Genomic DNA, 13,384 nt, shown 5'->3' on the forward strand with positions numbered 1-13,384 from the left:
ATAATCTACAACTATAGCATGGGAGTTTATGTTTTTGGTGTTGGTTTAGTATATTGGCTTAATGCCTTGGATTGGACATGATGAGTATTGTTTCTAAAAATATAAAAGATATTTTGTTGGAGACACAAAAAATTCTAAAGATACTGGAAAGCTAGAATACTACATACAACATGCCAGAGGACCTCAACTAGTCAGGCAGCATATATGGAAAGGAATAAAGAGTCAAAATTTTGGGCTGCGACACTTCAACAGTTCTGGATATAGGGTATCAGCACAAAACATCAATGTTTTGTTTGGAGGATTGATTATACAGATTAGGTAGACTTTGGTATTCAAGTTTTATTTAATGTGAAATAGTAATAGAATACCTCCACCTGCTTGGATTCATATCACTTCATGAAACTTGGTACCATCCAAGAGAAAGTACTCAAGGCACCAGGTTAAGTATTTACTCTCTCCATCACTGCCAGACTATGACTGAATGTGTACCATCAATAAAATATCTCACAATTATGCAGTTATTCACTTACACTGCTCCAAGAACACTTTTCAAACTCATGATCTCAGGATCAAAGGCAGAAGAAAGTTTAGTACAACATCATCTGCAGGTTACCCTACAAGCCACGTACATTGTTGAATTGGAAATTTCAGTATTGCTTCATTATCACAAAATTTCAATCTCAGTACTCCCTACCTATCAGCACTGTGGGAGGGATTTCACCGCAGCAGTGGTTGCACTGCAGTACTTCAAGAAGCTGACTCACCTCTTCATTCTTCAGGAGACTGGAAAATAAAACCTGCCCTTTCTAATGAAGACCACATCTGATATAATATAAACTATAAGGCCATATGAAGTATAAAGAGACCTCTTCACCTTACTGCATGAGGAGGAAGGCATAAAACACACCAAATTTCAGAGATTACTCAGGTGAAAATTGCAGGAAATATGAGGATTAGACTGGTGCTGATTTCTTCTATCCATTGAACAAATATCTCGCAATAAATATTGTTAAATTAATTTGTCAATAATCACTAGTTAAGGCAGTACAGAACCATTAATGATCACCCACAGCCCTTCAGTCTGTTTCTACACACTGGTGAACAGTGGAGCAAAATGAGGCACGTAAAGTGCAAACATCAACACCCCCTGGTCATCAGGAGATTCAACTGGTAAATGCCAGTTTGCTAACCAGTAATATGAAAGAGGACACAAATTTTGTTTTTGATTATATAAGGAGTAAAAAAGAGAGGAGAGTGGGTATCGGACTTCTGGAAAATGACATTGCAGAAGCAGGAATGGGGGACAAATAAATGGCGGACAAACTTATTAAGTATTTTGTGTCAGTCTTCACTGTGGAAGACACTAGTAGAATGCCAGGAATGCAAGTGTGACATGGGTCAGAAATTAGTGTAGCTGCTATTTAAGGGAAGCTGAAAATCGGAATGTCGGTAAGTCACCTGGACAAACAGTACTATACCCCAAGGTTCTGAAAGAGCTATCTGAAGTGATTCTGGCGGCATTAAGAAATATCTTTCAAGAATATTTAGATTCTGGAATGGTTCCTGAGGATGGGAAAATTGCAAATATCACTCCTGTCTTTAAGAAGTGAGGGAGGTGAAAGAAATTTATGGGCCAATTTGCTTCCCTCATTTGGACAGTGGTCGGCAATATGTTGGACTAAATTATTAAGGATGATGTTTTGGTGTACTTGAAGGCATATGATAATAAGGCCTAAGTCAGCATGGATTTCTAAAGGGGAAATCCTGCCTGATAAATCAGTGAAAATTCTTTGAGGAAATAACAAGCAGGATAGACAAAGGAGTTTCAATGGATGTCATTTATTTGGATTTGCAGAAGGTCTTTGACAAGCTGCCACACATAAGGATGATTAACAAACTAAGAGCCCATAGTATTATGAGAAATATACTAGGTGACTGCAGGAGGCAAAGAGTGGGAAAGAATGAAGCTATTTGTGGTTGGGTGTCAATGACTAATGGTGTACCAGAGGGGTTGCTGTTGGAACCACTTCTTTTCTCACTGTATGTCAATGAATTGGATGAAGGAATTGATGGTTTTATGGTCAAGTTTGTAGACAATACGAAGGTAAGTGGACAGGAAAGTCATGTTGAGGAATTGGGGTCTCTGCAGAAGAATTTAGATAGATTGGGGGAATAAGCAAAGAAACCACAGATGGAACAGAAAGTGTGGATGTACATGATCATGCACTTCAGCAGAAGGAATACTGGTGTGGACACCTTGCAAATGGAGAACAAAATAGAAAAATCAGAAGTGCAAGTGGACTGGGGAATCATTGTGCAGGATACCCTAAAGGTTAACTTGTATGTTGAGTCAATGGTAAGGAAGGCAAATGTAATGTCAGCATTCATTTCAAGAGGACTAGAACACAAAAGCAAAGATGTATTGCTGAATCTTTATAAGGCTTTGCTCAGACCACACTTGGAGAATTGTGAGCAATTCTGGGGCCTTATCTAAGGAAAGATGTACTAGCATTAGAGAGATTCCAGAGGAGGTTCATGAGATTGCTCTCAGGAATGAAAAAAAAAACAATATATGAGGAGTGTTTGATGGTTCTTGGGCTGTACTCCCTGGCGTTTCGAAGAATAAGGGGAGATCTCATTGAATCCCTTTTGATATTGAAAAGTCTGGATGGAGTGGATGTGGAGAAGATGTTTCCTATTGTGGGGGAGTCAAGGACCAGAGGACAGAGCCTCAGAATTGAGGGACGTCCATCTGGAACAGAGATGAGGAAATATTTCATTAGTCAGAAGCTGGTGAATCCATGGAATTCTTTGTCATGGACGCCTGTGTCGACCAAATCATTGGGTATATTTAAGAGGTTGATAGGGTCTTGATTAATCAGGACTTCAAATGTTATGCAGGAGAATGGGGTTGAGTGGAATAATAAATCAGCCAGGATGGAAAGGTGGAGGAGACTTGGAGTCAAATGGCCTAATTCTGCTCCTATGTCTTATGGACTTATGCCAAAATAATGATTTTATTATTCCTGATTTAAATTAGAATATTTATTTTGGACAAAGAGGTGAAGATAGCTTTAGGCTCGTAAGGCACTGTGCATGGAAGTTTAGATGTTATGTCACAGTTGCACAAGATATTGGTGAGACTGCATTTGGGGTATTGTGTTCAGTTTTGATCACCCTTCGTTAAACTAGAATAGTCCAGAATACATTTTCCAGGGCATGAGGAACTGAGTCAAAGAGAAAAGTTGAGCAGACTAGTACTTTAGTCATTGAAGTACAGGAGAATGAGGAGTGATTTTGAAGAAGCCTATAAGATCATGACAGTTATACGTAGAGTAATTGGGACAATCAAGAACAGTTTTCATGTAAGCAAGAAGAAATATTAGAGGAACCTGAGGAGCAGCCTTTTCACCCTGTTGCTGGGCATAGCTCAAATGCCACCTATAAATCTGCTGATGATACAACCATTGTTGGCAGAATTTCAGATGGTGATGAAAGAACATACAGGAATGAGATATACCAGTTAGTTAAGTGTGGTGCTGCACACTTTGCACTCCTTGCACCTTGCACTCGGTGTCAGTAAGACCAAAGACCAAAGAGCTGATTGTGGACTTCAGGAAGGGTAAGATGAGGGAACACAAACTGATCCTCATTGAGGGATCAGAAGAGGAGAGAGTGAGCAGTTTCAAGCTCCGGGGTGTCAAGATCTCTGAGGACCTAACCTAGCCGCAACATATTGATTTAGCAATAAAGAAGGAAGTCAGGGGCTATATTTCATTAGGGGTCTGAGGAGATTTGGTTTGTCAATTAAAACATTCAAAAACTTCTGTGTAGAGCATTCTGACAGGCTGCTTCACTGTCTGGTATGGGTGGCTACTACACAAGATCAAAGTAAGTTGCAGAAGCTTGTAAAAGGAGTCAGTTACATCCTGGATACTAGCCATCATATTATGCAAGACCTCTTCAAGGAGCAGTGCCTTAGGAAGGCAGCGTCCATCATTAAGGATCCCCACCACACAGGACATGCCCTCTTCTCATTGTCACCGTTGGGATGGAAGTACAGAAACCGGAAGGCACACACTCAACGACTCAGGATTTGGACATATATATGTATTTACTGTAATTCATTTTCTCTCTATATTCATTTATCATTTACTTTATTATACTGCTGCTATAAAGTTAGCACATGTCACGACATATATCTGTGATATTAAACCTGATTCTGATTCTGATTCTGATTTTCAAATGAGCTACCAGAGAAAGTGGTTGAGGCAGGTACATCAGGATCATTTAGAAATACACTGAAGTGTATACATGGATAGGGAAGGTCTGGAGGGACATGAGCCAAATGTGGGCAAATGGCACAAGCTTAAATGGACATTTTGTTCAGCAGTGATCAGAAGGGCCAAAGGGTCTTTATCTGTGATGTATGACATGAAGATTCGATGAAATATTAATGGAATCCCTAAGCTACATAAATGAAAATATTCCCAGTCTATCCCTTGGATTGGTTTCTGAAAGACAATACTTGCTACAGCTAATCTCTTGCAAGATTAAAATGCACATGGCAATTCTGTTTATTTCTGATAAAGTGGATTTATGTAAGTCAACTGCAAATTGTTTTCATTCTTGGTTGAGTATAAGCAAACCATAGTCAGAACCCAGACCTTTATTTCTGATTCATTCAGATTTGAATTAATCCAATTAATCCATCCAAAATTTACTTGAACTTTTATCTTCAACATTTATTCTAATTGGATGCTGATTTGATGTAATTCATATCACCAACCATGGCATGAAGCCAACATGTCATAAACAACTTGGAAATCCTTGGAGACACAGCCAATATAATTACTCAAACAGTTGTAGAGTTTTCAACTATGGTATGCAATAAATTGGAATAGAAATGAGTTCAGGTGGCACATAATAACCTGAGTCTCTCTTTCAAAAAGCACCTTGTGAATAGTTTACACTTGGCCAATTATACAGGAATAGGTTAAGCTTGCACAAATGAACTTTGCTTTATTTCAAAGAGGGAATAAAGGTGACACAAGAGGAAAGAGACAAAATTAAATTCTTATGGAGAAAGAATTGTCAGTTGCTCACAACACAACTGGGAAAATGTGCTTCTGTTTGCAAAGGTATTGGCTGTTGCTTATTCTCTTTGCACATTCAGTGAGTAAAATGAATGGCCAAAGACAATTTCCTTCCTCTTTGTTTCTGCTACTGACTGTAAGTTTAAAATTGATTCTGAAGATTGTCTCTGCTGGTTCTATTTGGTTGTAAGGAATTGAAAAATTATTTTGTTGTAGCAGCTCATCGTTTTTTGTACTTTATTTGAAATATAAGTTATGTCATCTAAGAGCAGCATTGAGCAGGGTACAAAATAACTAAAGTAACATGAAGGGACACTACGTGGACTTGTAAAGTGAGGAAGATGTAACTTTGAGCTCTAGTAGTGATGCACACATACAAGTTGTGCCCTCGAGCAATACTCAGCTCTATAGGTTTGGGTCTGATGGAACTTCATTGTGTTGAATAGGAGTCAGTTGCTGGCTGACTTTTCCAGATCCGTTTACAGATTTGGCCTTGGAAAATTTTATGCTTCTACATAAAAAGTGGGGGACCAATGTTGAACTGAGTTTACAAGAGCAGCAGGGGAGTTAAATGGGATGTGAATGGAACTGTTTGTTTTGTATTCTTGTTGCCAATGTGCTGATAATTCCATTAGTAGGCATGTACTGTCAACATAACTCACAATACTCAGCACTTGGAATCATGTGGTGCTGGCGAAAGTATTCAGAATGGGAAAACTATGACGTAGCTCCTCATCCTTTTCTGAGCCAATGACTACTTTGGCTCTGTGGATCTGCAATGAGACAAGGAAGTTGTGATAACTTGTAAATTAGAAGAAGGGGAAATGTGATGTGGGAAATAGATTACCATCATTTTCATTAACTTCTGCAATATTACTGGCTTTAGCTTCTGTGAGAGCTAATCAAGCTATGACCATTGCTTCATCCCACAGACCACCAAGTCAATGGGCATGCTATTATCTACTACTATTCTATTACTAGCATCAACAAGTGTGCACCTCCCTTCACAGCCAAAAAGTGGGGAGTGTATTATACACTGTGTTGTGATATGTCTTTGTTAAGTATGGTTTTTAAATAGTTAGGAGGGTTTGTCGTCTATAAGATACAAGAGTTGGAAAGAATTGGAAAGCATGTGAGGGTGAGGCAAGATATATATTTGCATTTATGAATAAGACTGATTAGAATATACACCATGGGGAAAGGGGTGAGAATCAATACACTGACTGGTATCTGAGATTTCTTGATGCAGTCATTGACCTTGACCATTCGTATTTTTTTGCTGGATCCAAATCCTGGGTCTTACACTGTTGTTAATGACCTAGGTCACTAGTACAAAGAATGTGAAAGGATAAATGCTGAAAATGTGTTTCCTCTGACTGAGTGTCTAGAAAAAGGGCCATATTCTCAAGATACGTGGCTAGCTATTTAAGACTGAGATGAGAAGACATGTTTTCATAGTAAATCAATGTCACTGGTCCATAGACACTTGGTCATTGAGAATATTCAAAGGTAATTTCAGGATTACTGTTTATCCTGTCTTGCTATGTATATAATTTTCCTAAACTTGCAGCTGTGCAAGAGTCCAACCGGGGGAATTAGGACTTCCTCTTCTTTGGTGAATTACTAGAAATTGAGAAACTGCAGTAATCTTACTACAATGGCTAAAACTGTGATGCCCTCTCGCTTTATCTCTCTGAGATACAAGCCGAACCCTGCTTACTCACAACTGTTTAAGGGATCAGTCTGGAGATTATCTAATTGGATATGATTTCCTGTGACTGATCATTTCACCTGTGCCAGGACTGAAGTGACACAGTGACTGAGGCTGCTCACCTATAAAGTAATTGTCATGTGTAATTATAGTTTCCCTTTTGACCTACCAGATTTGAACTGCCTGCTCTGCTCTCCACACTACCCCACTGCATCACGTTCTTCCCGCATATTTTTGCAAATAGTTGCGAGGAAAATCATGGTATAAATCAGAACATTAGTGCTGCATGTAATAGCTGATAGACTAATCAAAGTAGACTTCAATCTACATATAGACAAATCAAATCAAATTAGTATGAACGATGTGGAGGAAGAATTCTTGAAGTGTATACCAAGTGGAATTAGTTAGGAAACATGTCATTTTATAACAAGAAAGAGCTAATTAATAGACTTGTCGTAAATGATCACTGGAAAAGAATTGACCGTAATATGATAGAATTTTACATTTGCCTTATTGTGTTGCAGTCATCCCGAAGCCTGCGTTCTCTATGTAACAAATCAAATGATGAAGGTGTGAGGTACACTTTGTTTGAGTTGGGCTGAAAACCATCAATAAATGGGGTGACAGCAAAGATCTACCAAAATTCTACCTGACATGAAACAAAGTATTCCATCTATGGATTACTGAAGAAATTAAAGATATGATTAAATCAAAGGAAGCATTTCATAAAATCACAAGAAAAATCTGTAAGCCTGATAATTGCGAGCATTCTGGAGTTCAAAAAGGGTGACTAAAACTTTGATAAAGAAAAAGAAAATAGAAGACGGCAAAAAAACGTAAAACAACACAGTAGGTTTCAGTAGGTATTTGAAAATAATAAGACCAATAAGGGCAAATATGATTCCCCTAGAGACAGACTGGAGAAATTAAGGAAGTAATGAAATAGTAGATTGACGTTAAGCAATTATTTTACCTTCACAAAAGAAAATCTAAATCATCTGCTCTATCTTCCAGTTTTTATCTTCTTTCATGTGAATGATAGTGCATATTTCCTGTATAAAGCCTGGAATTTAGTTTCATGACACATGCGTGGACCTGATCGGGGCCTGTTTGTTGAATGATAAACTGCTTTTGGACGTGTGCGGTCAATACGCATTGATAGTTGGGCAAATACATTTGCAGAACTGTTTTTGTTTGGAAGGTAGATCGGCAAAACTAGGATGCTATCTAGATTTCATGTGGTATCATTGCTGTGGATAACTCAACATAGCATCTTTGACTACATTCCAAGTATCCTGTTCAAAATGAGTACCAATCCACCTCTATCACCTGCAGTTTCAATATCCTTCTTCTCCTGTTCCTTGTGTAATTTCTGTTCCTATTTCCTGCCCTCAGTGCTGCCCTATTTGACCCAACATCACGCCATCATTATGGTCATCGAGTGGTACAGCACAGTGGGCTACAGCCCACCGTTAGAATGTTTTTGCCCATCTGCACTAAACCCATTAGCCTGCATTAGCATCATATCCCTTTCCACCTTGCCAGATAAAGTGTCTTTCTATGTCTTTTAAAAGTATTAATTATATCTTCATCATATCCTCTAGCAAATATCAACCACTCTGCTTTAAAAAATCCACTAATTTTTCTTACCTAAAACCCATGCTCTCTTGTTTTCAGTACCACTATCAAGGAGGGAGAAAAAAGATTCTGACTGTCACGTTCTCCTTCGGGTGTAACGAAACGCCGAATTTAACGTCCGGATAAACCACAGTTAATAAGAACCAGATCGCAGTAAGATTAACCATTTACTGTTCACTCTTCACATTAACATATGGTGAAAACTGTTGATAAAACAATACAAGATTGATACAGTATTTGTTCCTTCCTTAATATCACATTTCAAGTGTAAATACTTGCAAAGGTGACTATAACTACATTACACTAAGGTGCAGTATACAGGGAGAGTTTACCTGCTCCATTGACTACTTTAAATACACTTCCATGCAAACTATCCGCGACTCTTTAACTAACGAAAGCATAAACATTATCTACCGACGTTACCTCTAACAGGATCACTATTAACATCTTAGTTCAATATATCGATTATCTATTAACTTACAGCGTTGCTCTCACTGTGATTTCTCATGCCTGCAAAACTGCTTGTGCTCAGGTGAGCCTCGTGGAAAGCCCCCACCCTCGCGCTAATTTCAAACCGGTATTTTCCCACAAGACGCGGCGAAACCGGATGTGACGTCATCGCATGCCGATATATTTTACATGCAATGAATATACTTTAAACACTTCTAATTCTAACTAGAAAATACTATTGAATGAATTACTAAGCGAAAATATTATAAACTAAATAACTGTCGTAAAGACAGCACACTCCCCGCTTGACCTTCGTAAGGTCACAATGAGCAGAGTACAAAACTTAGTCTCTTAATCAGTCATTGGGTAGAAGTAGAATAACTTCTGTAACTGGCCTTTGGTAAATTTTCACATCGCCTTGGTCGGTAGTCTTCAATTCGATCTTCCTGACATGTCCATCCTCGATAGGGAATGTAGCAGTGATTCTGGCCGTTGGCCAGCTGTTGCGAGCGACTTGCTTGTCCCTGAGCAGGACTAAGTCTCCAACTTGAAGATTCCTACGGGGTTCTGTCCACTTTTGTCTCTGTTGCAACAAAGGTAGATATTTTTGTCTCCAGCGAGGCCAGAACTGATTTGCCAGAGCCTGGACTTGTCTCCATTGCTTTGTGTACAAATCCTTGTCTGAGAAGTCTCCTGGTGGAGGAGGTGCTCCTGCCTTCTGTGTAAGGAGCATTGATGGCGAAAGGATGAAGGGGTTTTCTGGGTCAGAAGACACAGGTAGGAATGATTGTGCGTTTATAATGGCTGTGACCTCTGCCATTAGGGTGCACAGTACCTCGTGGGCCAATCGGGTGCGTTGCTGTATCTCAGGTTTCCTTTTCCAGGTTTTCCGTAAGGACGTGAACCGTTTGACTGCCTGCTCTTTGTTATCTGGTGAGCGCTGGCGTGGTTCTCTGATTGGCAATGGGGCAACCCCATTATTTGCTTCATCTCTGAAGACCTTGGTGTCTTTGGTTTTTAAAGAAATGGTATCTTGAGCTGATTGTGCAAGTTTGTTGTCATCCTCGGTTTGAATGAAAACTGACTGACCTAGCGTCTCGTCGGTTACTTTACGCTTGGTAATGTCTTGTTGTGCTTCTTTAGGGTATACCTCAGTGAGGCAGATCTCGGAACAAGAACGGCTTGACTGAGTTTGACCGCAAACTTCTGTACAGTTCGAGCTGACAATTGTTGTCCTGGAGTGAACCTCTCCCTCCCCGCCGTCCTGTTGTGGGGGTGAAGGAGCGTTGTCGGTTCTTTCATTCTTGACTTCATCACGGAGCCGTGAGGGTAAATTTCCTTCCTCGTATGGATGTGATGCAATCGTGACTCTCTGAGGTTCCTCGTAGCTGGGGAAGTTATCGAATACGTATGGAGAGGGGAGACGAGCCTGCCTGTCTATTTGAGATTGTACATAGTCGCTTGTGCGTTCCAGTCTGGTCCTTTCTAAAGTAGATCTTACTTCGGTCAGATCACGCGACCCTTCAGCTTGTTCTATGTACTTTGCTTCCACCCTGGCAGCTTCTCTTTCTCCTTCTAGCTGCAGCACATGCAACTCTGTCGATATTTTTGTCATTTCCAACTGGATTTCGGCTTCTCTGGCGGCCTCTTCTCTTTGTCTGGCAGCCTCTTCTCTTTGTCTGGCAGCCTTTTCTTTCTGGATTTCGGCTTCTCTGGTGGTCAGTTTCATTTTCCAAACTGCTTCTTGTCTGGCGTAACGCAGTAGCACCTTGGCGGCTTCTGCCTTTCTGGCGGCCCTTTCGGCTTCTCTGGCAGCCAGTTTAATTTTCAAAACTGCTTCTTGTTTGGCGTAATGCAGTCGCACCTTGGCGGCTTCTGCCTTGGCTCTTGCCTGTGCGGACTTACTTGATGTCGTTCTACTGCCCTTGTCGCTGGGCGCCATCGACTTGATCCCGGATCGAGCTGACATTGCAGCACTTGGAACACCTGATAACGCCTGGGTGGGCTTACTTGATGTCGGTTTACTGCCCCTGTCGCTGGGCGGCGTCGACTTGATGCCGGATTGAGCTGACATTGCAGCACTTGAAACACCTGATAATGCCGCTTTTTCACTGTCACGTTCTCCTTCGGGTGTAACGAAACGCCGAATTTAACGTCCGGATAAACCACAGTTAATAAGAACCAGATCGCAGTAAGATTAACCATTTACTGTTCACTCTTCACATTAACATATGGTGAAAACTGTTGATAAAACAATACAAGATTGATACAGTATTTGTTCCTTCCTTAATATCACATTTCAAGTGTAAATACTTGCAAAGGTGACTATAACTACATTACACTAAGGTGCAGTATACAGGGAGAGTTTACCTGCTCCATTGACTACTTTAAATACACTTCCATGCAAACTATCCGCGACTCTTTAACTAACGAAAGCATAAACATTATCTACCGACGTTACCTCTAACAGGATCACTATTAACATCTTAGTTCAATATATCGATTATCTATTAACTTACAGCGTTGCTCTCACTGTGATTTCTCATGCCTGCAAAACTGCTTGTGCTCAGGTGAGCCTCGTGGAAAGCCCCCACCCTCGCGCTAATTTCAAACCGGTATTTTCCCACAAGACGCGGCGAAACCGGATGTGACGTCATCGCATGCCGATATATTTTACATGCAATGAATATACTTTAAACACTTCTAATTCTAACTAGAAAATACTATTGAATGAATTACTAAGCGAAAATATTATAAACTAAATAACTGTCGTAAAGACAGCACACTGACTTTGAACCATTTTGATACCTAATTTGGTACATATTGAATGACCTATCTGACCTAGTCAGGGCTCCTAAAACAGAATCAGAATCAGGGTTAATATCACTGGCATATGTCATGAAATTTGTTAACTTTATGGCAGCAGTACAATGAAATACGTGATAAATAAGGAGAAAAAAGCTGAGTTACATTACGTGTGTGTGTGTTTGTGTCTATGAAATAGCTAAGTTAAAATAAGTGGTGCAAAATGACAGAAATAAAAAATGTAGTGAGGTAGAGTTCATGAGTTCAATGTCCATTTAGAAATTGAATGGTGGAGGGGTAGATGCTGCTCCTGAATCACTGAGTGTGTGCCTTCAGGTTTCCGTATTGCCCTCTCAATGGTAACAGTGAGAAGAGGGCTGAACACAAGCTGATCATTCCACTGCTTTATCGTTTGCATTGTAAGAGAAAATAAGAATTAGTTTGCAGCATTTCTGTGCTGTGTTGGTTAGTATCTACACAAAGGCCAAGTTTCTGGCAGCTGGCCTTTGACCTGAGTACCCAGGTTGTAAATCAGCTTGGAAGATAGAGTGATTTTGTAAGAGTGGATTGCCAGGCAATGAAGAGATCATACCTGTTGGTGAACTCACCTGAAGAAGTATATTGCTGAGGCTGTAGACCAGATGAATGTTAATGGAATGGGATTGAACCCTTTCCAATTACACAATTACCAATGCTGATCCGGATGCCTTTATGGCCAATCTGTGGTTCTTTCAAAAACCCCTGGTATTCTCTATTCACTCAGCTCCCAAATGTTCCACATGCTCACAGCTTATTGTGGGTTGCTGATTGTAGTAACAAAGTGCTGAACCTAATAATATAATTAGTAATGTTAGGGTTGTTCCTTCCTGCATTTTTTCCAAGATTTTCCCATGGAAGAGCAAACAAAATCCACTAAATGGAATTATTCCAGAAAGCAAACAAGAAGCTGTGGCTCTGGCCACTAATTGTTAAAAATATGAACAAATGAACAGTGTAATAAATTAATTTAAAACTCATCTAGAATTAATGTATATAGTTTCATTTACTTCCCAGTCAATTTTGTTGGCTTTGGAAATAAGCTACTTCCAACTAACAAAATTAAAAAGTGAATAAGTTGTGGATCAGCAGCAAAGTCTGTGTATCACTACTGCAGGGAAGAGAGCTTGCTTTGGATATTGAGACATATAGTAATTGTGCTGAAGTGTACCTTGGAGACACGGAAGGATAACAGAGGAATATCTGGATAGCTTTCTTATAAGTAAAGTTGTGCCTTACAGGTTAACTGCTTCTAGTCAGCTCCAAAGTTGCCTCTTTAAAACCAGTGAGCATAGTTTAAGCCTGCAGTACCATCAGATTTTGAGCTATCCAACTACTTTCTGTGCATCAGTTTCAGGCGAAGGAACAATGTACACAGATTGAAAAAATGAGGTATTGAAGGTAATGGAGATCTGATACAGGGGAGGAGTTGGGCCCAACGGTAGATCAGACATGAGCATGCAGGATGGATTGAAGGGCTGAGTGGACTACTCTTGCTCCTGCTTTCTCAAGTGATGCAGATATGAGAGGCTTTTAGATAGGCACAAGAATATGCAGTGAATGAAAGGATTTGGATCATGTACAGAAGAAAAGGATAAGTTTAAACTGGTGTCATGCTCGCAACACACATTGTGGGCTGAAAGTCCTT

At 39.9% G+C, this 13,384-nt stretch overlaps 1 protein-coding gene across 1 annotated transcript; it reads right to left on the bottom strand.

The window, feature by feature from the left end:
- Window positions 1–8,623: 8,623 nt before the first annotated feature.
- LOC132396318 (plectin-like) lies at window positions 8,624–11,577 on the bottom strand. Its single transcript, XM_059973834.1, has 2 exons — window positions 11,415–11,577; window positions 8,624–11,136 (listed from the first exon to the last, which is right to left on the bottom strand). Exon 2 carries the CDS (start codon window positions 10,967–10,969, stop codon window positions 9,251–9,253), a length of 1,719 nt encoding a protein of 572 aa, XP_059829817.1. The 5' UTR covers window positions 10,970–11,136; window positions 11,415–11,577; the 3' UTR covers window positions 8,624–9,250.
- Window positions 11,578–13,384: the final 1,807 nt, after the last annotated feature.

Source organism: Hypanus sabinus, chromosome 7, assembly GCF_030144855.1.
Source record: "Hypanus sabinus isolate sHypSab1 chromosome 7, sHypSab1.hap1, whole genome shotgun sequence".
Classification (NCBI taxonomy): Eukaryota; Metazoa; Chordata; class Chondrichthyes; order Myliobatiformes; family Dasyatidae; genus Hypanus; species Hypanus sabinus.